This window comes from Pelophylax lessonae (assembly GCF_965119305.1).
Source record: "Pelophylax lessonae genome assembly, chromosome: 5".
Taxonomy (NCBI): domain Eukaryota; kingdom Metazoa; phylum Chordata; class Amphibia; order Anura; family Ranidae; genus Pelophylax; species Pelophylax lessonae.
In genome coordinates, this window is record NC_138772.1 from 511,497,772 (window position 1) to 511,521,205 (window position 23,434).

At 46.0% G+C, this 23,434-nt stretch overlaps 1 protein-coding gene across 1 annotated transcript in view; it reads right to left on the reverse strand.

Annotated features, from left to right (window-relative positions):
- The window catches only part of LOC309556697 (uncharacterized protein), a 36,166-nt gene extending 14,323 nt beyond the window's left edge, over positions 1–21,843 (reverse strand). The window contains exons 1-4 of the mRNA XM_082259160.1: positions 21,765–21,843; positions 14,043–14,184; positions 10,637–10,871; positions 9,222–9,312 (exon numbers count right to left, since the gene is read on the reverse strand). Of these exons, the coding sequence (XP_082115286.1) occupies positions 9,222–9,312; positions 10,637–10,871; positions 14,043–14,182 (466 nt within the window). The 5' untranslated portion in view covers positions 14,183–14,184; positions 21,765–21,843. The remainder of the gene's footprint in view (positions 1–9,221; positions 9,313–10,636; positions 10,872–14,042; positions 14,185–21,764) is intronic.
- Between the last annotated feature and the right edge of the window lie 1,591 nt (positions 21,844–23,434).

Here is a 23,434-nt window from a genome sequence, read left to right on the forward strand (position 1 = left end):
GGAGGATGAGAGAGAGAGAGAGGGAGGGAGGATGAGAGAGAGGGAGGGTGAGAGAGAGAGAGGGGGGATGAGAGAGAGGGAGGGTGAGAGAGAGAGAGAGGGGGGAGAGAGAGAGAGAGAGAGAGAGGGGGGGATGAGAGAGAGAGAGGAGGGATGAGAGAGAGGGAGGGAGGATGAGAGAGAGAGAGAGGGGAGAGAGAGAGAGAGAGAGAGAGAGAGAGAGAGAGAGAGAGGGAGGATGAGAGAGAGGGAGGGAGGATGAGAGAGAGGGAGGGTGAGAGAGAGAGAGAGGGGGGATGAGAGAGAGAGAGAGAGAGAGGGGGGGATGAGAGAGAGAGAGGGAGGATGAGAGAGAGGGAGGGAGGATGAGAGAGAGGGAGGATGAGAGAGAGGGAGGGTGAGAGAGAGAGAGAGAGAGAGAGAGAGAGAGAGAGAGAGAGAGAGAGAGAGAGAGAGGGAGGATGAGAGGAGGGGAGGGAGGATGAGAGAGAGGGAGGGTGAGAGAGAGAGAGAGGGGGGATGAGAGAGAGAGAGAGATGGGGGATGAGAGAGAGAGAGGGAGGATGAGAGAGAGGGAGGGAGGATGAGAGAGAGGGAGGATGAGAGAGAGGGAGGGTGAGAGAGAGAGAGAGAGAGAGAGAGAGAGAGGATGAGAGAGAGGGAGGGGAGGATGAGAGAGAGGGAGGGTGAGAGAGAGAGAGAGGGGGGATGAGAGAGAGAGAGAGAGAGAGAGAGAGGGGATGAGAGAGAGAGAAGAGAGAGGGGGATGAGAGAGAGAGAGGGAGGATGAGAGAGAGGGAGGGAGGATGAGAGAGAGAGAGGGAGGATGAGAGAGAGGGAGGGAGGATGAGAGAGAGGGAGGATGAGAGAGAGAGAGAGAGAGAGAGAGAGAGAGAGAGAGAGAGAGAGAGAGGGGGATGAGAGAGAGAGAGGGAGGATGAGAGAGAGGGAGGGGTGAGAGAGAGAGAGGGGGGATGAGAGAGAGAGAGAGAGAGAGAGGGGGGGATGAGAGAGAGAGGGGGGTGAGAGAGGGAGGGGGGTGAGAGAGAGGATGAGAGAGAGGGAGGATGAGAGAGAGGGAGATGAGAGAGAGAGAGAGAGAGAGAGGAGAGAGAGAGAGAGAGAGAGGATGAAAGAGAGAGAGAGGGGGGATGAGAGGGAGGATGAGAGAGAGAGAGGGAGGATGAGAGGAGGATGGAGAGAGAGAGAGGGAGGATGAGAGAGAGAGGGGGGATGAGAGGGAGGATGAGAGAGAGAGAGGGAGGATGAGAGAGAGAGAGGGAGGATGAGAGAGAAAGGGACGGATGAGAGAGAGAAAGGGACGGATGAGAGAGAGGGGGGGGTGAGAGAGGGAGGGGAGTGAGAAAGAGGGGGGTGGGTGAGAGAGAGAGGGGAATGGGGAGAGAGGGTGTGAGAGAGAGAGGGGATGGAGAGAGAGAGAGGGGGGTGGTGGGAGAGAGAGGGAGGGGGTGAGGGTAGCTCTAGGTGTGGAGGAGGAGGAAGTTAAATCCTCCTCCACTTTGAATTATGGGCAGGGTCACGACACTGGTTGCTAGACGCCAGGCGGCTCTAGCGACCAGTGGCCAATAGAGTCTCAGATGGAGGCGGAAGCCCCTATTTTGCTGCCCCCCTGCAAAGTGCCGCCCTAGGCCTGGGCCTTGTTGGCCTAGGCCAAAATACAGCACTGCTTCTACCCAACCGGCGTCCAACAATGTTCAAGCAGTGATCGCACACTGCAGCTGAACTCCAGCCTTCCCTTCCATCTTGCACATTTGTACAGGCAACTCTCCTCTGCTGAAATAGCTTGCACACTGTAAGCTTCTCACAGTGTGCATTAGAATCAGTAGCAAGGCAGATACACTCCACTTAATTTCTTGGCTGTAGGGCATCCATCATCATTTAGCTTTTTCCTCCCCAGCCTTACTGTCCCTGGCCCATGCCATTCATTCTCTGATTTTGGTTCCTTCAATCATAGAGGCTCAGCATCACAGGTGGATGTAACCTAGGGTAGTCTGCATGTAAATACAGCCTGCCTAGGAATACATACTACTCCAGATTGACATCCACCCATCAAGGCAATATGATATTTGCATAACTCCTCCCAGGGGCCAGCCCACCGCTGGCATCACGGCAGAGGGCTCTTGAGAGGAGTATTGAGGAGGTGCTGTGATGTTTTCAGGAAGTCTGTATATGCAGTAAAGCATGATTGTTATACTACCTGTGGAACCTAAGGGGTTAATCCTCTGCATTGTTTAAAAAGGCTGTTTGACCCTGTCTTCTCTGATCCTCCCCTTCTTCCACAGTCCCCAATCCATCTCCTGATAGTACAGAGCCTTGGGGGCCAACTGCACTTCCTCAGTTTGGTGTGTATTGATAGAGCCTTTTTTTTTCTTGGGAGAGTGCATGTGATCAGCACAGGGCCAATCAGCACTGTCCAGACAAAGGGCCAGGGGTCCTGCAGCCCCATAGGGCAGTAAGAGCAGAATGAAAACTCCTCCTACAAGCTTTAACTAGTATTTAGCCAGACACTGATAGAAGTCACAAGACTGCTATATACTGCTAATGAGAAAAGGTATATAGCAGTTTATATTTACTACCGTGGGAGACCAGATAGAGTGAATGCAGGCTCCTGGGTTTAGTAACACTTTGAGTAAAGTATTCTGCTGGCCACTTCCACTATCCATGATCTGCCTGCATTCCATATGTATGTAGGTATTTATGTATGTATGTATGTATGTATGTATGTATGTATGTATTGCAATGAAAGGATTTATTACTATGTTTTTAGTATGTTGAGGGGGGACCAGGGAAGGCAAAATATAATATGCTGAAGTTAAGTGGGCATCCCATAACCTTCCATCCCTATCCAAGTTATTAACCCTTAATAAATAAAAAAGAAAAAAAAAAAACGGACTGTTCTCTGACTCTGGGTGCTTGTGAAAATGTGGTGTGCCTGGCTGTGCAAGAGAGGGGGATCCCTTTCACCTGCAACTCCTATGGGGGTGTGCTACATATACAACTCCTACACAGACAATAGTATTTACCACTTGACGACCGCCCACCGCCGCTCCTGGGCAAACCAAAGTAGTATTATGTTGCTCGCTCAGGAATATCTAGGGGGCGAGCGCGCGCCGCCGCCGCCGCGCTCCCGGCACCACTCGTCAGCTGGGGAGCCAGTGCGTGTAACCGGTGGCTCCGATGGCCGCCGGCCACTCGCGATCTCCCCCCACTGACAGAGAAGGAGGGACGGCTGTCCTTCTCCCTGAAGTGATCACAGAGGCTATGTGATCCTGCTATATAGGATCGCATGTCTCTGTGATTACTTCACAAGCCCAACCCCCCCACAGTTAGAATCACTCCCCTAGGCTTACATTAAACCCCTTGATCACTAATAGTATTAACCCCTTCCCTGCCAGTGTCATTAGTACAGTAACAGCGCATATTTTTAGCACTGATTACTGTAGTAATGTCACTGGTACCCCCAAAAGTGTCAAAAATGGCAGTTAGGGGTCCGATCTGTCCGCGGCAATGTCGCAGTCCCACAAAAAAAAAAAAAAAAAAATCGCAGATCGCCGCCATTACTAGAAAAAAACAAAATGACAACTCTTTCCCATAGTTAGTAGACGCAATAACTTTTGCGCAAAGCAATCAAACTACGCTTATTGCGATTTTTATTTTACTGAAAATATGAAGCAGGAAACGAATTGGCCTAAAATGTTAAAAAATGTTGATTTTTTAGATTTTTTTTGGGAATGTTCTATAGCAGAATGTGAAAATTATTGTTTTTTTTTTTTCAAAATTGTCGCTCTTTTTGTTTATAGCGCAAAAAATAAAAATCGCACAGGTCATCAAATACCACCAAAAGAAAGCTCTATTTGTGGGAAAAAAAGGACATCAATTTTATTTGGGTACAGCGTCGCACGACCGCGCAATTGTCCGTTAAAGTAACACAGTGCCGAATCGCAAAATAGGGCCTGGTCATTAAGCAGCAAAATCCTCCGGGGCTAAAGTGGTTAAAATAGAGATAAGATAAGGTCCCACAGCACAGATGAGTGATATGAATATATCAATGGCGGGCATAATCAGCAAAATAGCGTATAGTAATATCAACTTCAATCAATGCTTAAGCACGAAAACATATCTGTCACTCAGAGATAATCCTATCAGGGCGCTTGGAAAGCACATGCAAAAGGCATAGGAAAAAATAGCTCAGGATTTCTATAACCCACCAGCCAGTCGACGTGGGTCTAGGGTTGCCACCTCATCCCTTTAAACCAGGACACATTGCACAGATTCTGTGGCTGATTAAGGTGGTACTAAACTCAGTTAGTGCCTTATATGCATTATATTAGCCCTAGAACCTGTGTAATTAATATGAGTCCTGGTTTAACCACTTGCCGACCGCCGCACGACTATCTACGTCGGCGGTCAGCCCCTCACAGGCAAACTAACGTAGGTCTACGTCGCTTGCCTGTGGAGGGTCTAGGGAGCGAGCGCGCGCCGCCGGAGGCGCGCTCCCGCTCCCGTGTGGTCACGGACCCCCCCGCGCGTGTGACCAGCGGACCCGATGTCCGCCGGTCACTCAGCGATCGGCGGGGGAGAGGGAGAATGTCAGGCAGCTTGTGTAAACAAGCGACCTGTCATTCTCCTCGCTGTAAAGACACTGATCACACGGATCTACTATGTAGATCCGTTGATCAGTGTCCTTACAGCTGAAGCCACAGCCAATCACAGTAGAAAGCACGCCCCTAGGGACACACACAGCCCCTCCCTCCCAAATAAAGTTAACCCCTTCACTACCAGTGTATTTTTACAGTAACAGTGCATATATATAGCACTGATTACTGTAGAAATGTCACTGGGACCCCCAAAAGTGTCACAAATGTCAGTCAAGGGTCCAATCTGTCCGCCCCAATGTCGCAGTACCGCAAAAAAAAAATCGCAGATCGCCGCCATTACGCGTTAAAAAAAAAAACAACAAAAATGACAAAAATCTTTCCCTTTGTTAGTAAACGCGATAACTTTTGCGCAAACCAATCAAAATACGCTTTTGTGATTTTTTTTACCAAACATATGTAGCATAAAACAAATTGGCCGAAAATGTTAAAAAATTTTGATTTTTACATTTTTTTGGGGGGAATTTCATATAAAAAAATGTGAAAAATATTGCTATTTTTGCAAAATTGACGCTCTTTTTTTGTTTATAGCGCGTGATCAAAAAAATCGCACAGGTGATCAAATACCACCAAAAGAAAGCTCTGTTTCTGGGAAAAAAAGGACGCCAAATTCGTTTAGGTACAGCGTCGCACGACCGCGCAATTGTCCGTTAAATTCACGCAGTGCCGAATCGCAAAATACCCCCTGGTCAGGAAGGGGGTAAAATCTTCCGGGGCTTAAGTGGTTAAAGGGATGAGTTGGCAACCTTACGTGGGTCACAATTACTTTCAAGTACTCCATTCCAAGTAGCAAATATGGAAACCATAGAAGTCTACAGTAGAAAAGAGAAAGGGAAGTGAGAAAAGAAAGAAACGGGGGGGTGCAAGGGAAAACTGCCCAAGAGGTCTGTTAGAGAGCCCACTGCCCCGATCGGCACGCTTCAAATGTCCAAAGGTTGGAGGTTGGAGGCAGAGATGTATAGTAACTAAGTAGAACTACTTCACTACTGTACTTAAGTACCGAGAGGCGGTATCTGTGCTTTCCTAGAGTAGAATTTTTTTCTCCTACTTCCACTTTTACTTCACTACATTTTTTCAATGATTTCAATACTTCTACTCCGATATTTTTTCTTTTGTGCTGCATAGTTACTCGTTACAATTATAAAAATTACCACTGCCAAAACAGTAGATGGCAGGTTTCATGGAGCTCAAAACATGTGTATTATCAGCGCATACGAAAATAAATGCTACTGTATGTATAAATAAAAGCTGCATTTGAAATAATAAAAAACAATATGATGTTCAAACTTTTGACTTCTTTCTTTAACCGCTTGCCGACTGCGCACAGTATATTTACTGCGGCAGTCAGCCCCGGCCAGGCAGAGTGACGTAGATCTACGTCGCTAGCCTGTGACCAGCTTGTGAGCCAATAGCGGGCGAGCGCGCGCCCGCCCTGGCTCGTTCACTGAGGAGTCCGCGCGTGTGACCGGCGGACCCGATGTCCGCCGGTCACACTACGATTGTCGGTAGAGAGGGAGAAAGTCAGGCGGCTTATGTAAACAAGCCGCCTGTCATTCTCACCTGTGTAAGAATGGAGATCAGACGGTTCTACTATGTAGAACCGTTGATCTCTGTTTTTACAATAGTACACATGTCCCATCACAGTTAGAAACACACCCCTAGGACACACTTAACCCCTCCCTCTCCAATACAGTTAACCCCTTCCCTGCCAGTGTCATTTTTACAGTAACAGTGCATATATATAGCACTGATTACTGTAGTAATGTCACTGGTAACCCCAAAAGTGTAAAAAATGTCAGTCAAGGGTCCGATCTGTCCGCCGCAATGTCGCAGTCCGGCAAAAAAAAAAAAAAATCGCCGCCATTACTCGTTAAAAAAAAAACACCAAAAATGACAAAAATCTTTCCCGTAGTTAGTAAACGCGATAACTTTTGCGCAAACCAATCAAAATACGCTTTTTGCGATTTTTTTTTACCAAACATATGTAGCATAAAACAATTTGGCCCGAAAATGTTAAAAAATTTTGATTTTTACATTTTTTTTGGGAATTTTATATAAAAAAAGTGAAAAATATTGTTATTTTTGCAAAATTTACGCTCTTTTTTTGTTTATAGCGCATGATCAAAAAAATCGCACTGGTGATCAAATACCACCAAAAGAAAGCTCTGTTTGTGGGGAAAAAAAGGACGTAAAATTAGTTTAGGTACAGCGTCGCACGACCGCGCAATTGTCCGTTAAAGTCACGCAGTAAAAAAAAATCGCAAAAAACCCCTCGGTCAGGAAGGGGGTAAAATCTTCCGGGGCTTAAGTGGTTAATAACTACATAACACAGTACTTGTACTTTTACTTTCAATACTTGAGTATCATTTTTTCTTTCAAAACTACTGGTACTTTTACTTTCAGTACTTGAGTAGCAACATTTTTTAAAAAACTACTTGCAGTACTTAAAGCGGAGTTCCGGGCACAAAAACGATTTTTTTTTTGTGCCCCTCCGCTAGGTAGAGCTCACCTGAAAAGGAATTGGATAGTTATTTTTATTTTTTTTGTTTACTCACCTTTTTATTGAAGATCGTAAATACTCACCTATGACTGCTTCCTCCTCCAGCGCCAAGGCTCACCCCGTCACTTCCTGCCTCGCGATGATTCCTGGGAGCTAAACGTCATAGCTCCCAGGAATCAATGCGACGGCACCAGCCCCGCTCGTCATTTCCAGGCGACGTCGCATTCCCCTGCTAAACAGCTTCTGGGCATGCCCAGAAGCTGTTTAGGAATGCGGCGCCGCACCGGAAGTGACGAGAGGGGCCGGTGCAGTGCATTCTGGGACACGAAGACGCGGAAGAAGACAGAGAAGAGGACCGCGCCGGCTTCAGCTGCCCACAACAGAGATGGAAATGCTGTGGAAGAAATTTTCTAAGTAAGTATTTCTTCTAAAAGGTAAGTGCGAACCGGGACAGATCAGAGGCTAGCCATTGTGGAATGTGCTAGCCCTGACTGTCCCGGGGGTATGTTCAGCAAAAAATGACATCTGTGCCCGGAACTCCGCTTTAAGTACAAAAAATGTTGAATACTTTAGTACTTCTACTCAAGTCACTTTTTGATCGAGCACTTCCACTTCTACTCAAGTCACTTTTTGATCGAGCACTTGTACTTTTACTCAAGTATGGGTTTTGAGTACTTTATACAACTCTGGTGGTGTCATTATGCCAGGATCGATAAAGCTCTCTGGTCCTCACTACAAAGGTTGGAGATGCCAGTGAGTCTGCCAAGGGATTTACAAAGATCGCCAAAGAATTTGAAATCAAGGATTTATACAACTCTGGTTGGAGGTATCTAAGCCAAGGGTGGCCATGATCAAGCCATGATCAAACCTAGCTGATCTGTCAATCAGTATATTCACCAGCTTTTCAAGTAACATGATCCAGGTCAGCTTCCATTTCATAATCGTACAAGTCTTCCAGGCGGTTTTTGCCGCAAGAAACATAAAATAGATAAGAGTCTGGGCATGTTTGGGGATTTTGGCAACCAGCTTATTGAGGAGGCCCACTCTGGAATTGTTTACTATGTTTACATGTGTCCCGGAATAGATCAGTGTATGAACTCTCACCCAGAACCAACTAACCTTGGTACACGATCACCAGGTATGAAACATCGTGTCAAGCTGACCACATCCCCTAAAGCACAAGGAGGAAGTGCCCGTATACATTTTAGAAAGAGGATCTGGAACCAGATACCATCTGGACAAGACCTTGACGCTGCCACCAGATCCATATTCCTAATGCTCTTATATGTCCGTGTGGACCAGGACCACCAGTCAGATAATTTGATTTCCGCCCCCAAATCTTGTTCGCATGCCAACATATAGGGTCATTTTCCAATCGGATAAATGAACAATTTGTAGTGCATCAAGATACCTCCTCTCTGAGTCTCACCATGAAAACATCTACTGAGTCTCACCATGAAAACATCTAGACTCAGGGGAGTACTGGCACGGGGGGCAGGGTGGCAATTCCCCCCCCGGGCCACTCTGAAAAGTGGTAAAAACTGGTAAAAAGGCCTCACTCAGGGCTGGATTAATGTAGGGGCCAGACACTGTATACAGCTGCAAATCCAAAACCAGGTGGGCATGGATGGTAAGCTGATTCGATGGTTCAATGGGCCACTTGACTAGACTTGCCCCCCAGACCTAAGGCTGCCAGCCCTCCCCTGTCTAGACTCATGTGTCGTAATATAATCCATGCAAAATCTGTTATAATCTGAGGTTCTCAGACGCGGGCATCTTCAACTGCTGCACAAAAAAAAGATGGCAGATACCCTTATGGTCAATAAATTGACTTATTCTATATAGACCCTTATTGACCCACCACTGAAATTCTTGTAGGCATAAACCTGGTAGAAAAGCAGGGTTAAGGAACAATGGAGCTACAGGGGTATGCAAGGATCGCAGCGGTGTGGCTTTACATGAGAGATCCCATATCTGCAAGGAGTGAGAAGGATGTGATATTCCTATTATTAGAAAGTGAATGAACACGGACATCTATACCATACCCGAGTGTCTGGAGCTGTTCGATGACACCGAACCAGGAGCATTTCCGGAAGGTTTCAATTGACAAGAAATCAACTTTCTGGAATCTGGAAGCTGAAAAAAATGTATTTTTAATAAAATATACTTCTGATGCCAACACTGCTGCGTGATCTGACTTCAATGCCAACATGTGTGATTAGGCCCGGTGGAAGCAAGCATTTCTGACTCACTATGGGTCCTAGAAAGAGAACCCTTTCACTTACAGTATGTTTACACTAACTCGTTGCAATAATGCAGAATAAAACTCAGTTTTACCATGCATAATCCCAGGGCACAGAAACACATGCAACACAGTGAAATGCATTGTGGTGGCACCCCCAATGCACCTACCCTAGTGCTAAACACTTGGATTGATGTTCTGTTTCAAATGCCACTTTATGTATTGACATACCCCCTAGACCCAATCTGTCCAGACTTGCTGACTTGGCACTATCCACAGGCATCTTAACTCTTCAATACGACACAGAACTTGAATCCAACACAATTTCACTTCAGCTAATTGCAGTACAGATTAAGTTTTTCTAGTCTTTAGAAGTGTAAGACAATGACTGACTTTCTTGAGACCTGTCTCTGCAAAGTACTAATACAGACTCAGGGCACATGGAGAAAACAGGGAGGGTCTAGCTAGGACTGAACTAACTAGCACTAAACAAGAGGACAGAGGAAGACACCAAAAGGGAAACTCTTATGTGATGGGGGGGGGGGCTCTGATTTGAAAAGGAGGACTTTGATGTGATGGGAGAGGCATCTGATGTGGGGGAGGGGGGGGGGGCTCTGATGTAATATGAAAGGGAAACTTTTTTTTAGTCCATGAATATTTGTATGACCACTGTAGACCTCTGTGGCCTGGAAAATGTTTGTGTGCTGCTCAGGCTCGATAAAGGGGGAATGTGCAAAAGTGCATCCAAATGCTGGCAGAGGATTGAGCCCATCCTGACTCCTATGGTAGCCTTAGGAAAGGAGGATAGCCCCTGGAAGCCGCAAATCAAGGTATTTTGTTGAGATGAATGAAGTGGCAACCTCAGCCTGGACTCCGACTAGGCCACACCCCCAACATGTTTTTTTTTCTCCACGCCTCGGAGCTTAGTCATTAGTCTATCCCCATGACTAAGCTCCAGGGGAGAGAAACACGTTGGGGGCGTGGTCTGGTCAGAGTCCAGGTTGAGGTTGCCACTCCTTTCATCTCAACAGGACACCTAGATGAGCAGCTTCCAGGGGCTATCCTCCTTTCTTCAAGCTACCACTGTAGACCACTGCTATAGAGTGTCTCTTAACCGACAGCCCTGAGACATAACATCCAAGATGGCGACACCCAGAGGCATTCTCAGGGCTTTTGGATGTCTACACGGGGGGGTGTTTGGGGATTTCTATTACTTACCCTCTCTGTCTCCTTAGCTCTGCCCCTTCTCTTTGGTCTTTCTTCGCTGGCTTTGACTGAGTAGTAAGGAAGGAAGTTTCTTTGGCTCAGCAGTTCAAGTTTAGGGACTGCGGTTTGTTTTACAGAGTTGTGGAGATTTGCGGTCACACAGGCCCGGCAGGCAATGCAGGTTCGGGGTCGGAGGCGTTGTTCTTCATGGCGGGATACAGGAGAATAGGTGACTGCGATGGGACCACTGCAACAGAGCATATCGAGGGACATTAACTCCATTGAAAGGAAAAACATCGGCTCAGTTCATATTCTATCATAATGGAAACATGCTTTTTATTGCAATGGAGAATGTACATTTTATTTAGGGCTCATTCACACCATCTGACCTCTAGATTCACACTAGGTGCAGTAGGACTGCGTTGGGTGGATATTCCAGCCCAATACCACCACAAGACAACGCAAAATGCCTAGTATCTTACCTGGCTGGTTCACACCGCCACATTGCGGTATTGTAAAGCGCTGCGCAAACTGTCGGCGCTATATAAATCCTGTATAATAATAATAGTTGCGGTAGTGTGCGCTGAAAAAGAATACTGCGTACACTACTTTGTTTGGTACGAATCAATTCACCGCTTTGCATCACGCTGCAGCCGATAGACCTACATGAAATGTCGCTGCCTGACATTATAATAAAGTTTGCGTAAAAAAACAAAAAAGAACAGCGCGATGTGCCATGATTGGTGCATCGGCACTGCAGTCATCCCATTCCACACCAGCCGCTGTGTCCTATAGCCACTGCTGGGTTTGCATATACCCTAAATGCAAAGAAACCTAAAGGCCTTGTTCACGTGGTGGCCAGGGGGCAGTAAAAACAGGTGGTTGAGCTGTGGTTTTACCGACCCTTGACCACTCAACTAGAAGAACATGCAGCCACTCAGGGTTGTACACAGGGAAAAATAAACCCCCTGTCTTGCTCAGTAGACAGTACCACCACTGAGCGTGACCCATTCAAATGAATGGAGCTGTGCCGCAACTGCATGCAATGCACACGACGGGGTGGCTTTGCCTTTTCAGGGTTAAAGCAGGCAATGAGGAGGTGACATATCACCTCCTAGCTGCCCGTCAGCCACCCTCTGAAAAGCAATCCACTGAAAATCGCTTTTCAAAGGGGCTGCAAGGGCTGCTGTTGAACAAAGTCTTAAACACTTTTTTATGTTTTGGATGTGGTCACAGTTATCACATTCCCTGATGATTTGAGAACTCCAAAGCTGGATACACACTATACAACTTTTGTTGTTCGATTTCCTTTAGAATTACCTTCAACTATGTAGTGCAAGGACCTGCCTGATTGCATACAAATTAAAAGTGTTTAGGTTTGACCTCATACTGTATGGTTTTGGTAGATCTAAAGAAAAAAATCTAAAGGTAATTGTATAGTGTGTACGAGGCTTAAAGGGTAACTCCATTTTCGTGGGGGAAAAAAATAGCAAATAAAGAAAAAACAATATAACATACACAAATCATAGCAAAAAAGTATACTGTATACACAAATCATATTGTAATTGAATGTTATTAAATATTACCTTTCCTTTGCAATCTGCAGCTGTTGTAATTTTTTGAAAGTGCAATGCAATATGGCTACCTGGAGCTGTTCTGTACACAGAATGTATACTGACCACACCCCAGAAACATCATTTCCTGCTTGTGTGATTGGCTCACCAATTTTCCCAGAAGTCTGCATGAGATACTCCCAATGGGAACACGTCTAAAGAGATGCAGGCCCAGCAGCTTTTCTCATTAGTGCTCTGCAGCTGCAGCATCTGATTGATAAATATGAAACCACTCCCTTTTGTTTGACTCACTCAGAACAGAGGAACAAACAATGATTTCTTCAGAATAACAAAAAGGTAGGAATCTGCAACAAAGTTTGTTAAAATCCTTGTAATCCTTGCAACAAAAGTGGAGTTACGCTTTAAGGCTCCATTCACACCTAGGCATTCCCGAAATCGCGGATTACTTCCTAATGGCACCCCAATCGCAACGTGCAAAGCTTGTTAAGAGGAGCAGGAGCTTCTTTTGGGCGACACGCGTCCCGCGATTATGTTTGCGCGATTTGACGCATGACAATCGCAGCAAAATTGCTCCATGTTTGGGGTGCCGTCGAGAAAAAATGGCATCGGAAACACGTCCCACGTTTTTCCGCAATTGTGGGATTGCGGGCAGAATCACGCCCGCGATTCAAATCACCTTGGTGTGAATGGAGCCTAAAGCCCCGTACACACGTACCGATCGTCGGCATACAAACGTTCGTCTTTTCTCCGATGTCGGTGTCTGTTGAAAAGTGCAAAGACTGCCCAAGAATTTTGTCCGCCGACTACAGCCGACTGCAGAAGTGATGTCATGTAATGGTTAACTTTCCCTGTGTTTTTTCTTTTCTGAGCATGCCCAGTCTTGCAAATCTGCGGTCTGTCGGCAGAATTCTGTACTGACTGGCGAACAATCGTCCGTTCTGGTGTCGGCATACAAAAATTTTCATGTTTGCAAGAAAGACTCTTGTCCGCAGAATGTGCGCAGACAGCTGTCGGAGGCACCATACTAACAAGCGTACAATCGGCAGATCTTTCGTCCGCCGACGTTTGTATGACGACGATCGGTACGTGTGTACGGGGCTTTACTCTGACTGGCAGAATGCACACTGCTGTGTGTAGGAGCGGTAAGAGGCAGTGCAATGTGTTATTACAACGCAGTGCCAAAATACATGGAGGTCTATTTCTAAAAAAAAAAAATTGCTTTATATTTTTTTCCCCAAAAATAAAGGTAAAATTGTATTTTCCAAATAAAAAAAAAAATAAAATATTCTTATCAACATTTAGGAACAGCACCCAGCTTTGTTAGGAGGCATCCGTGAGATGTGGTGACTTCACTGTGCGTCCTCGAAACTTTAGAAGCTGCATTTTTAGTTTTTTTGCAAAAAAAAAAAAAAAAAAAAACTAGAATTTTTTTTATGTAATATGTATTTAGGGGTGGGGGCTGTCATTTAGACAGCTATTCCATTTTCTTGTTAAAATGCTAAGTTGCTAGTTGTGTTTGTAATCAGCCATATACAAAGCCAGGACAATATGAGATTGAAGATATTCTGACTTTAGCACAGCTGCAGAGTTGCCTTGCTCTGGCTGTTGAAATGACAGAGAAGGGGGAAGTAGGGGGGTAGTAGAGGGGTTCTGATTCAGATGACTGATCTCCGAGGTATCAGGCATAGTGTGCATGGTGGGGGGGGGGGGGGGGGTCACTTCTGCAAGGAGGTGCGAATAGTGAGGGGGGGGCCTCTCCACAGCAGCTGGAGATCCTCTGATTGCCTCGCACTTATACTATGTAATTCACAGCGCAGTGTCAGTCAGCTGTACATACACCGTACCTGGAAGTGTGATTTCTCACTGGCTCAGGTTTAGTGTGTCGCCTCTTCCCAGAAGTAATTGTTCCATAACACTTTAGCAACTGCTCGGCTGATGTCCGATAAGAGCCCAGCTGTGGCCTCCCGTCTCCTCTCCTTGACATTCCTACAAATGAAAAATAAAAGTAGCTGAGCAGATGGAACACGGAGTTCAATAGACCTTTACCCTACGTTCACACCTATGCATATTTTAGTGCGTTTTGCAGTTTGCAGAATGGCAGTACAGTCCATTGACCATGGTTTCCTATGGTACACGTTCACATCTATACGTTTTCCAGCCGATGCATTTTTGGAAAGGGTCAGGGATTCCGGCTCGATTCACACCTATGCATGTTGCTTTTGAGCATTTCTGTAGTGCTTTCCACTGTTTTTTTACCGCAATTTTACAGCGATTTGCGTTATGTTTTGTTTATAATTTGTTGTTGGGCAGATTTAAAAAATGCAAATTGCTACAAAATCGTGGTAAAAACGAAATCCTTGCATTTTAGATGCAGGTCCATTAAAGTCTATTACATGCAAAACGCTGCATTTTGCAGGAAAAAAGTCCCCGACCCTTTCCAAAAACGCAGAGGCACAAAATTTCACAAAATCAAATACTTACCATCATTTTCTTTTCCCGATGGACTCCATGGCAGCATATGTTTGGGTTAACCCCGCCTCCACTCCTCCTCTTTAGGACCCCACTCTCCTAAATCTTTGCTCTGAGCCAGAGGTCACATTCCATAACTAGCCTACTCATGACTCTGGGAGGGAACTCCTGCTGCCATGGAGTCCATCAGGAAAGGAAAATTACGGTAAATATTTGATAGGAAATCTTCAGTTTTCCTGACAGACTCCATGGCAGCATACGTATGGGAAATAACTAGCCATACACACCTGGGTGGGCAACTGCAGAATCAAAGGAAAGGGTTTAATTGACACTGTGAACCGACAGGATTTGAAAACCAAAAATTAACAGAAGATAAAGAGGCCGGCTCAACACAATATTGAGCCATAAATGTATTGATCGGGGACCACAAGGCCCCCCTACCGATTACATTGGGAACCACATGCTGCAAAGCCGCCCAGGATGTGGGCACACTTCTGGTCGAGTGAGTGGTCACCATCCCCAAAGGAGCCAAGCCCTCGGCTCTGTGAGCCTTTCGGATGGCCCAGATGATCCATGCCATAAACGTTTCCCAATGCGGCCCACCGGCCGCCGAACTCCACACAGTCTCCCGCCTTCACTAATTTTTTTTTCTCCTTGTGGCTTCTGTCAGGCAAGGGGCATGGCCGCGGCGGCCAGCTGCTAACTAGCTGACGGCGCTGATGCATTCTGGGAGTTGTAGTCCACAGCCGTGCTCAATCTCCCGGTGGGTGGAGACTTGAGAGCAGCGCAGCCAGCCAGGAAACTACAACTCCCAGATCTTAGAGGCAGGCAGAGACAGGGAGCGCTAGGGAGTCAGGACACATGTGACTTGATTGAGGCTGCGGGGCTGAGCACTGGCAATTTTACTTGACCCCAGGACAGGAGCATCAACCCCCTCCCCCCCCCCCCCCAGGACTGGAGGAGCTGGCAGCTGACATTGCTGAGGTGAGACCCTGACACTCCCAGCTGACCCCCACATCCCATCTATAAAACCCCCGTTTATCCTGCCCCAGTGCCCACCCAGTAACCTCAAAATAGTCCTGCTACCACGGCCTGTGGATCCTGCTGGCCACAGCCTGTGGGTCCAGCTGGCTACGACCTGTGGGTCCTGCTGGCCACGTCCTGTGGGTCCTGCTGGCCACGGCCTGTGGGTAATGCTGGCCACGTCCTGTGGGTCCTGCTGGCCACGGCCTGTGGGTAATGCTGGCCACGGCCTGTGGGTAATGCTGGCCACGGCCTGTGGGTCCTGCTGGCCTGTGGGTCCTGCTGGCTGCTGGCCTGTGGGTCCTGCTGGGAGCTGGCCATGGCCTGAGGCCCACAGGTTATGGCCATCTCCCAGCAGAACCTACAGGCCAGCAGCAAGCAGGACCCAAAGGCCATGGCCAGCACCCAGCAGAACCTACAGGCCAGTGGCCAGCAGGACCCACAAGCCATGGCCACTTCCCAGCAGGACCCGCAGTGATGGGCACTGGTGCGGCTGCATTGATGGACACCAGTTCGGCTTCATTGATGGGCACCAGCTCTCTACTGCAGCCGCTGCTTCCTCCAGCAGTACCTGACGCCATGACCAGCAGTACCCGCATGACCAGTTTTACCCACCAGCAGTGCCAGCATTACCCACCAGCACTGCCTGCCAGCAGTAACCGCCAGCAGTCTGCAAAATAAGTAGAAAAGGTATGTGCATTAGCGTGTGTAAATTGTTGCAATATGTTTTTATATAACTAGTTGTGTTTTGTCATAATATGTCATGTCCTTGTTCATACATGTATGAATAAGGACATGACATTTTCTGTCTACCTAAGTCACATGTGCTAGGGGTGCAACTATCCCCCAGCACAGAACTGTAAATATCCTGGCATGTGCAGTGTTTCTGACTCCTACTGAAGTGGTCAGGGTGGTTAGAGTGTTCCTTTAACATCTCTCAGAAGAAGTAAACCTCTGTATACTGATTCCATTTCATTTGATCATCCTCTAGTTGTGTTAAATTAGTGCGAGGGGGGGGGGGGGGGCGGCATTTTATTACTTATACAGTATACCGTATCTATAGTATATATTTTATATGCGGCCCGAGAAAATTTCTCTACACTCAATGTGGCCCAGAGAAGCCAAAAGGTTGGACACCCATGCTCTAGGGTCTCTGCTGAAAAGAATATATATATGTATATATAATTTTTGGGGGTTCTAAGTAATTTTCTAGCAAAACAAATTACTAATTTAAAAACTTGTAAACAAAAAGTTCCAGAAAAGGACTGGTCAGCAAGTGGTTAAAGGGTGTTCAGGAACAGGTGGTATTACCCTATCTCCCGCTCTGGCTGGCTCTGGCGCTGCCCTCATCTCCCTGAAGCTTCGGTCTATGGATAGCCCTTCCTCTTCATCAAATATAATGCAGGGCTAATATCCCTGCATTGTACATGGTGAGGAGGAGTATGTGACTGCCGTCAAGGAGGGTACTTTCACACAAGCGTACTCCGCTCAGAATCTTTTGTGACATCTGTGCTCATTCAGTTGTCTCTCTGCGTTTGATGGGATGTTTGCGGCCCCCTGCAGGATCTATGGGCGCCAGATGTAAACAGACTTATGTTTCCGTACATCAGACCACCTCTGATCTGCCACATTTAGGTCCAGAAAGACAGAAAGGTACTCAGTCCTTTTTACTTTTTCTTTTCTGAATCTGAGCAGACATGGAGATCAGTGGATGTAAACAGATGCACATTCTTTTACATCTACCTACCTTTAGACTTGCATGGGGCATACGAACAGGTCTGCCTGAAAAACGGACAAGCGGGACCCGATTGGACTGCTCCTGTAAAAGAACCCTTAGAGAAGAGGTTTTGGCAGACTGTTTGCATTCACCCCAACTTTCTGAAATGGGAATGAGGGACACCTATTCACAAATGTATCTAGGCGTAAGACACACCCCCTGCCACGCCCCCTTAACCACTTCCCCCCGCCCACTGTACATTTACTGCGGCACTCTGCCGCTGCTGGGCAAAGCGACGTACTACTACGTCGCTTGTCCACGACACTGTAGGGGGCGAGCGCGCCCCGCTCGTTCCCTGGGGAGCCAGCGCGTGTGACCGGCGGCTCCGATGGGCGCCGGCCACTGGCATGTCTCCCGCAGCAGAGGGAGAAAGACAGACGGCTGATATAAACACAGCCGTCTGTCATTCTCCCTGAAGTAATCACAGAGGCTATGCGATCCTGCTATGTAGGATCGTATGTCTCTGTGATTACTTCACTAGCCACGCCCCTTAACAGTTAGAATAACGCCCCTAGGGACACACTTAACCCCTTGATCACCAGTAAAGTTAACCCCTTCCCTGCCAGTGTCATTTTTACAGTAACAGTGCATATTTATAGCACTGATTACTGTAGTAATGTCACTGGTACCCCCCAAAAGTGTCAAAAATGTCAGTCAGGGGTCCGATCTGTCCGCCGCAATGTCGCAGTCCCGCAAAAAAAAAAAAAATTGCAGATCGCCGCCATTACTAGTTAAAAAAAAAAAAACAATAAAAATGACATAAATCTTTCCCGTAGTTAGTAAACGCAATAACTTTTGCGCAAACCAATCAAAATATGCTTATTGTGATTTTTTTTACCAAAAATATGTAGCAGAAAACAAATTGGCCTAAAAAAAACTGAATTTTTGTAAAATCTTACCGTAAAATTCCTTTCTCTGAGTCCTCCGACAGTCGCCGCTCACTCATACAGTCTTCACCAATGGGTATTGACTTCCTCTCCTTAGGAGTAGCTAGGCAAAAGACTTGTTAAAACGAAAGCATTTATATAGACACACCCATGGGGGCTCGGCTGATCGATCCCCCGCTGAGAAAAACGAGTCTGTCCGACGGACTCCCATGTGTGAAAGAGCCCTTAAAGTCACGCAGTGCCGAATCGCAAAATAGGGCATGGTCATTGAGCAGCCAAATCCTCCGGGGCTAAAGTGGTTAACTTCTTCCGACCAGCGCTATAGCCGAAAGACGGCTGCAGCGCGGGCTCTAATTTCCGGGATCACAGATCGTGGTGAATGGCCAATCACAGCGGCCATTTACCATGTGATCGAACCGTGCAATGAGAGTAAACATATAAGATCATCCCTCATCGCCAGCTCTCCTTCCTCACACAGAGACTGCAGTGTGAGGAAGGAGCAGAGCCGATCAGAGGTTAGGGGACACAGAGGAATGTAATCAGGGCACTGATCACCAGTGCCCTGATTACAAAAAAAGGTAAATAAAATACAATAAGTGCCCACCATCAGTGCTCACAGTTCCCGCCATCAGTGCCCCATCAGTGCCCACAATCAGTGCCCATAGTGCTGCCCATCAGTGCTCATCAGTGCCACCCGTCAGTATCCATCAGTGCCACCCGTCAGTGTCCAGCAGTGCCGCCCGTCAGTGCCCAGCAGTGCCGCCCGTCAGTGCCCAGCAGTGCCGCCCGTCAGTGCTGCCTCTCAGTGCCCAGCAGTGCCACCTCTCAGTGCCCAGCAGTGCCACCTCTCAGTGCCGCCTATCAGTGCTCATCAGTGCAGCCTATCAGTGCAGCCTCATCAGCGCACATCAGTGAAGGAGAAAAATGTATTTATTTTCAAAATTTACTCGCAGAAAATAAGAAAAACTTTTTTTTTTGTAAGAAATAAAAAACCCAGAGGTGATTAAATACCACCAAAAAATTTGTGTGAAAAAAATTATAAAAATTTCATATGGCTACAGTCTAGCATGACCGCGCAATTGTCATTCAAATCGTGAGAGCGCTGAAAGCTGAAAATTGGCCTGGGCAGGAATGGGGTGAATGTGCCCGGTAGGCAAGTGGTTAAAGAAGAATTGAATAAAAAAAGATTGGTTAAACGCGCAAGTGCTTTTTTTTTTACCACTACTAATCATCATTTAAATTGGATTTTGGAATTTACAAAGGCAGCCATTTAGAAATTGGATGAAAGGATTTGCACTGGGAAACTGAAAGATAAAAGGTATATTTTATATACAACTATATAGATCAGACCAAAATGAGGGACAAATGAGGAGGACAGAGGGACTTTGTTCCAAATCAGGGACTGCTCGTCGTAATCGGGGACAGTTGGGGGGTATGCTGTTTGCACCAATGGAAAGGTCCTGGTGGAGCTCAGAGTAAAGGATTACATGCTATGTCTCTTCTGCAATAACACTTACCTGCCTGCTTGCAGTCTTCTATTGAATGCACACTGAGCTGTGCACGTGAAGCTCAGCCTGCATTCCTGACACTCCAGCTCTGCCGGAGTGAAAGATTCTCGTGCACGTGTGCAGAATGACATCATTCCCCGACTGACCAATGAAGAGGCTGAAAACCCAGCACCAGGGAAGAAGATAACGACTGATGAGGGATTTAACTGCCACATCACTGGAATGAGGAGGTGAGTATTTCTAGGAGTTGAGTTCCAGTTTACCCTTTGTAGTGCAGGGGGGCCCCATTGCAAGGGAAGAGTTGTTAAAAATTCCTCAGTTGGTTTTTAAGGCAGCCCATTAAAATTAAAGGCTTGTCAATGCACCATGTTGTGCTGAAAATTGGACATGACCCTTTATTTGTAAGGCAATGCTCTACCATGTGTTGCGGTACACTGCAACGCAGGTGTGTTGCCCTAGTGTGTTTAGGTGCTATTGAATGGTGAACGCCATTGCAACGCAACAATGTTTATATGTGTTGCCATACATCCACGCTCCCCATCGGGTGCTCCATGCTCCCGATTGGGTACTCCGTGCTCTCCATTGGGTGCTCCGTGCTCCCCATTGGGTACTCCGTGCTCTCCATTGGGTGCTCCGTGCTCCCCATTGGGTGCTCCGTGCTCCCCATTGGGTGCTCCGTGCTCCCCATTGGGTGCTCCGTGCTCTCTATTGGGTGCTCCGTGCTCCCCATTGGGTGCTCCGTGCTCCCCATTGGGTGCTCCGTGCTCTCCATTGGGTGCTCTTTGCTCTCCATTGGGTGTTCCGTGCTTCCACTGCTGGGTACTCTGTGCTCTCCATTGGGTGCTCCGTGCTCCCCATTGGGTGCTCCTTGCTCCCCATTGGGTGCTCCGTGCTCTCCATTGGGTGCTCCGTGCTCTCCATTGGGTGCTCCGTGCTTCCACTGCTGGGTACTCTGTGCTCTCCATTGGGTGCTCCGTGCTCCCCATTGGGTGCTCCGTGCTCCCCATTGGGTGCTCCGTGCTCTCCATTGGGTGCTCCGTGCTTCCACTGCTGGGTACTCTGTGCTCTCCATTGGGTTCTCCGTGCTCCCCAATGGATGCTCCATGCTTTCCATTGGGTGCACTGTGCTCCCCAATGGATGCTCCGTGCTCCCCTTTGGGTGCTTTGTGCTCTCCATTGGGTGCCCTGTGCTCCCCAATGGATGCTCCATGCTTTCCATTGGGTGCACTGTGCTCCCCAATGGATGCTCCGTGCTCCCCTTTGGGTGCTCCGTGCTCTCCATTGGATGCTCCGTGCTCCCCTTTGGGTGCTTTGTGTTTTCCATTGGGTACTCCAAGCTCCACATTAGGAGCTCTATGCTCCCCATTGGGTACTCCTTGCTCCCCATTGGGCACTCTATATGGTTTTGATATACAAGTCCTTGGTTCATATACCTTTTCTTTACAAGGAAGTATTGTCAGACGGGTAATGTTTTTTTTTTTTTTTTTCGGCAATCTTCCCCCCCCCCCCCTAGTATGTTATAGCGATTTCTTGCAAATAAATTGGTTATGTTTTTCTATGGGATCATTAATGCTTTCATTTTTAAAGTGGCTTCTTGATCAGTGATTGAGAGTCAGCAGCATTTTGTGTTAGTGGTAAAATCGCTTGTGAATATCATTTCTAATGCATTGCTATGATAATGTTGCTAAAATCACTGAAGAAGAGCAACTTGTAAAGATCAGAACCCAATGTTGTAGCACTATCGCCAGCGACTCTAGCTTTTCAACAGTAAGCTGCAAATCGTTGGCATTAGCGATTTGCGGTCTACTCTAGAAAAGCTCAGCAGTTCCTGGGCATGCTGGTATTTATAGTTCCCCTGCAGTAGGTCCATGGTGCCCAGACTGTTGATGATCAGCCTCTCACCTGTACAGTGTCCTCTTCAGCCATGTCCTCTCTCCTGACCCTCCCCACCAGAGAACATCACTGATTTCCTGATTCCAACACTTGACTGACTTCCCAGGTTAGGAAGACCAGCCTATCAAATCCCAACTGGAGAACTTTCCAGCCAACAGCTGTGCCTGTGCGGTGGGAGGGTGAACACCATGTGGACGATGGAACACGTGACTGGGCGCTTGGCTTTACTAAGGAAGGAGTGCAGCAGAGTTAGCTGCAAGGCTGGAGAGCACAAGTTCCCAGCCAGTGATGCTTTACCTTGTGGGGTCAACAGGTTAAAAGTATAGAAAATAAGACAAAGAGTTATTAAAAAAAAATATATCAAACACACAGCAAATGTAAGGCAAGAGAACTATTTTTTAAATTCAGGTATAAATACAGATTGGAGTTTTAGAAAATAATAAACTAAATAAATCTTCTCCTTCTTCATAACATGTATAACAATAAATATAAATAATAATATATTATCAAACACGGTACAGTAATATATTAGGATATTATACTTTATATCTATATATACACAGTGTGTGTGTATATATATATATATATATATATATATATATACATACATACATACATACACAAACATATATATATATATATATGCATACATACACATATACATTATATATATATATTTTTTATTTTTATTTATATGCTGTAATATATGTATACTATATTATCTATTAATGAAAATATTATTAAAGTGGAAATTCACCCTCTCAGTAAACACTTATTTTTAGTCCTTCTACTGATATATAGATAGGAAAGTATATCATATTTACATGTTTTAAACTTTTTATTTTTTTACATTTCTTCAGTTACTTTCTGGTTTCCATGCCTAGGCAAATTAGGTCATACCTCCCAGGAGTCCTCAGGAGGGGAGGAGGGGCTTTCTTACCAAAGCACACCCTCCTGCCTGCGTGCCTGAGCTAAGGGCAGATGGATTAATACTACAGTATATGAATCAGCTGCCCCTACTCAAGATGGCCACGGCCAGAAATGCTAGGATGTGTTTTTCAACATTATTTCCCACCAAAATAAAGCACAGAGGGGCCGATTTACAAAAACTGGAGAGTGCAACATCTGGTGCAGCTGTGCATGGTATCCAATCAGCTTCTAGCTTCAGCTTGTTCATTAAATAAAACCTGAAAGCTGATTGGTTTCTATGCAGAGCTGCATCAGCTTTTGCATTCTACAGTTTTAGTAATTCAACCCCAGAGACATGGATGGATGGGGGCGTTTGCTTTGAATAATAAAAATGAATTAAACAGCATTTTTGGTCTGTGGTGCTCAGATGCAGTGAAGTTCCGCTTTAATGATATAAAATAAAAACTTTTTTTTAAGAATATATGTATACTATATTACATAGAATTAAAATAGTATTAGTAATATTAAAATAATATCAATAAATAAAATTATATTAATAATAATATGAAGATGATAATAATAATAATAATAATCATTATTATAATTATCATTATTATTATAACTATCATTATTATTATTATAGTTATTACTATTATTAATTAATTATTATTATATTATTATAAACAATCGTATAATATATTATTAATAATAATAATAATAATAATAATTTTTATTATAATTATCACTATTATTATTAGTAGTAATAACCT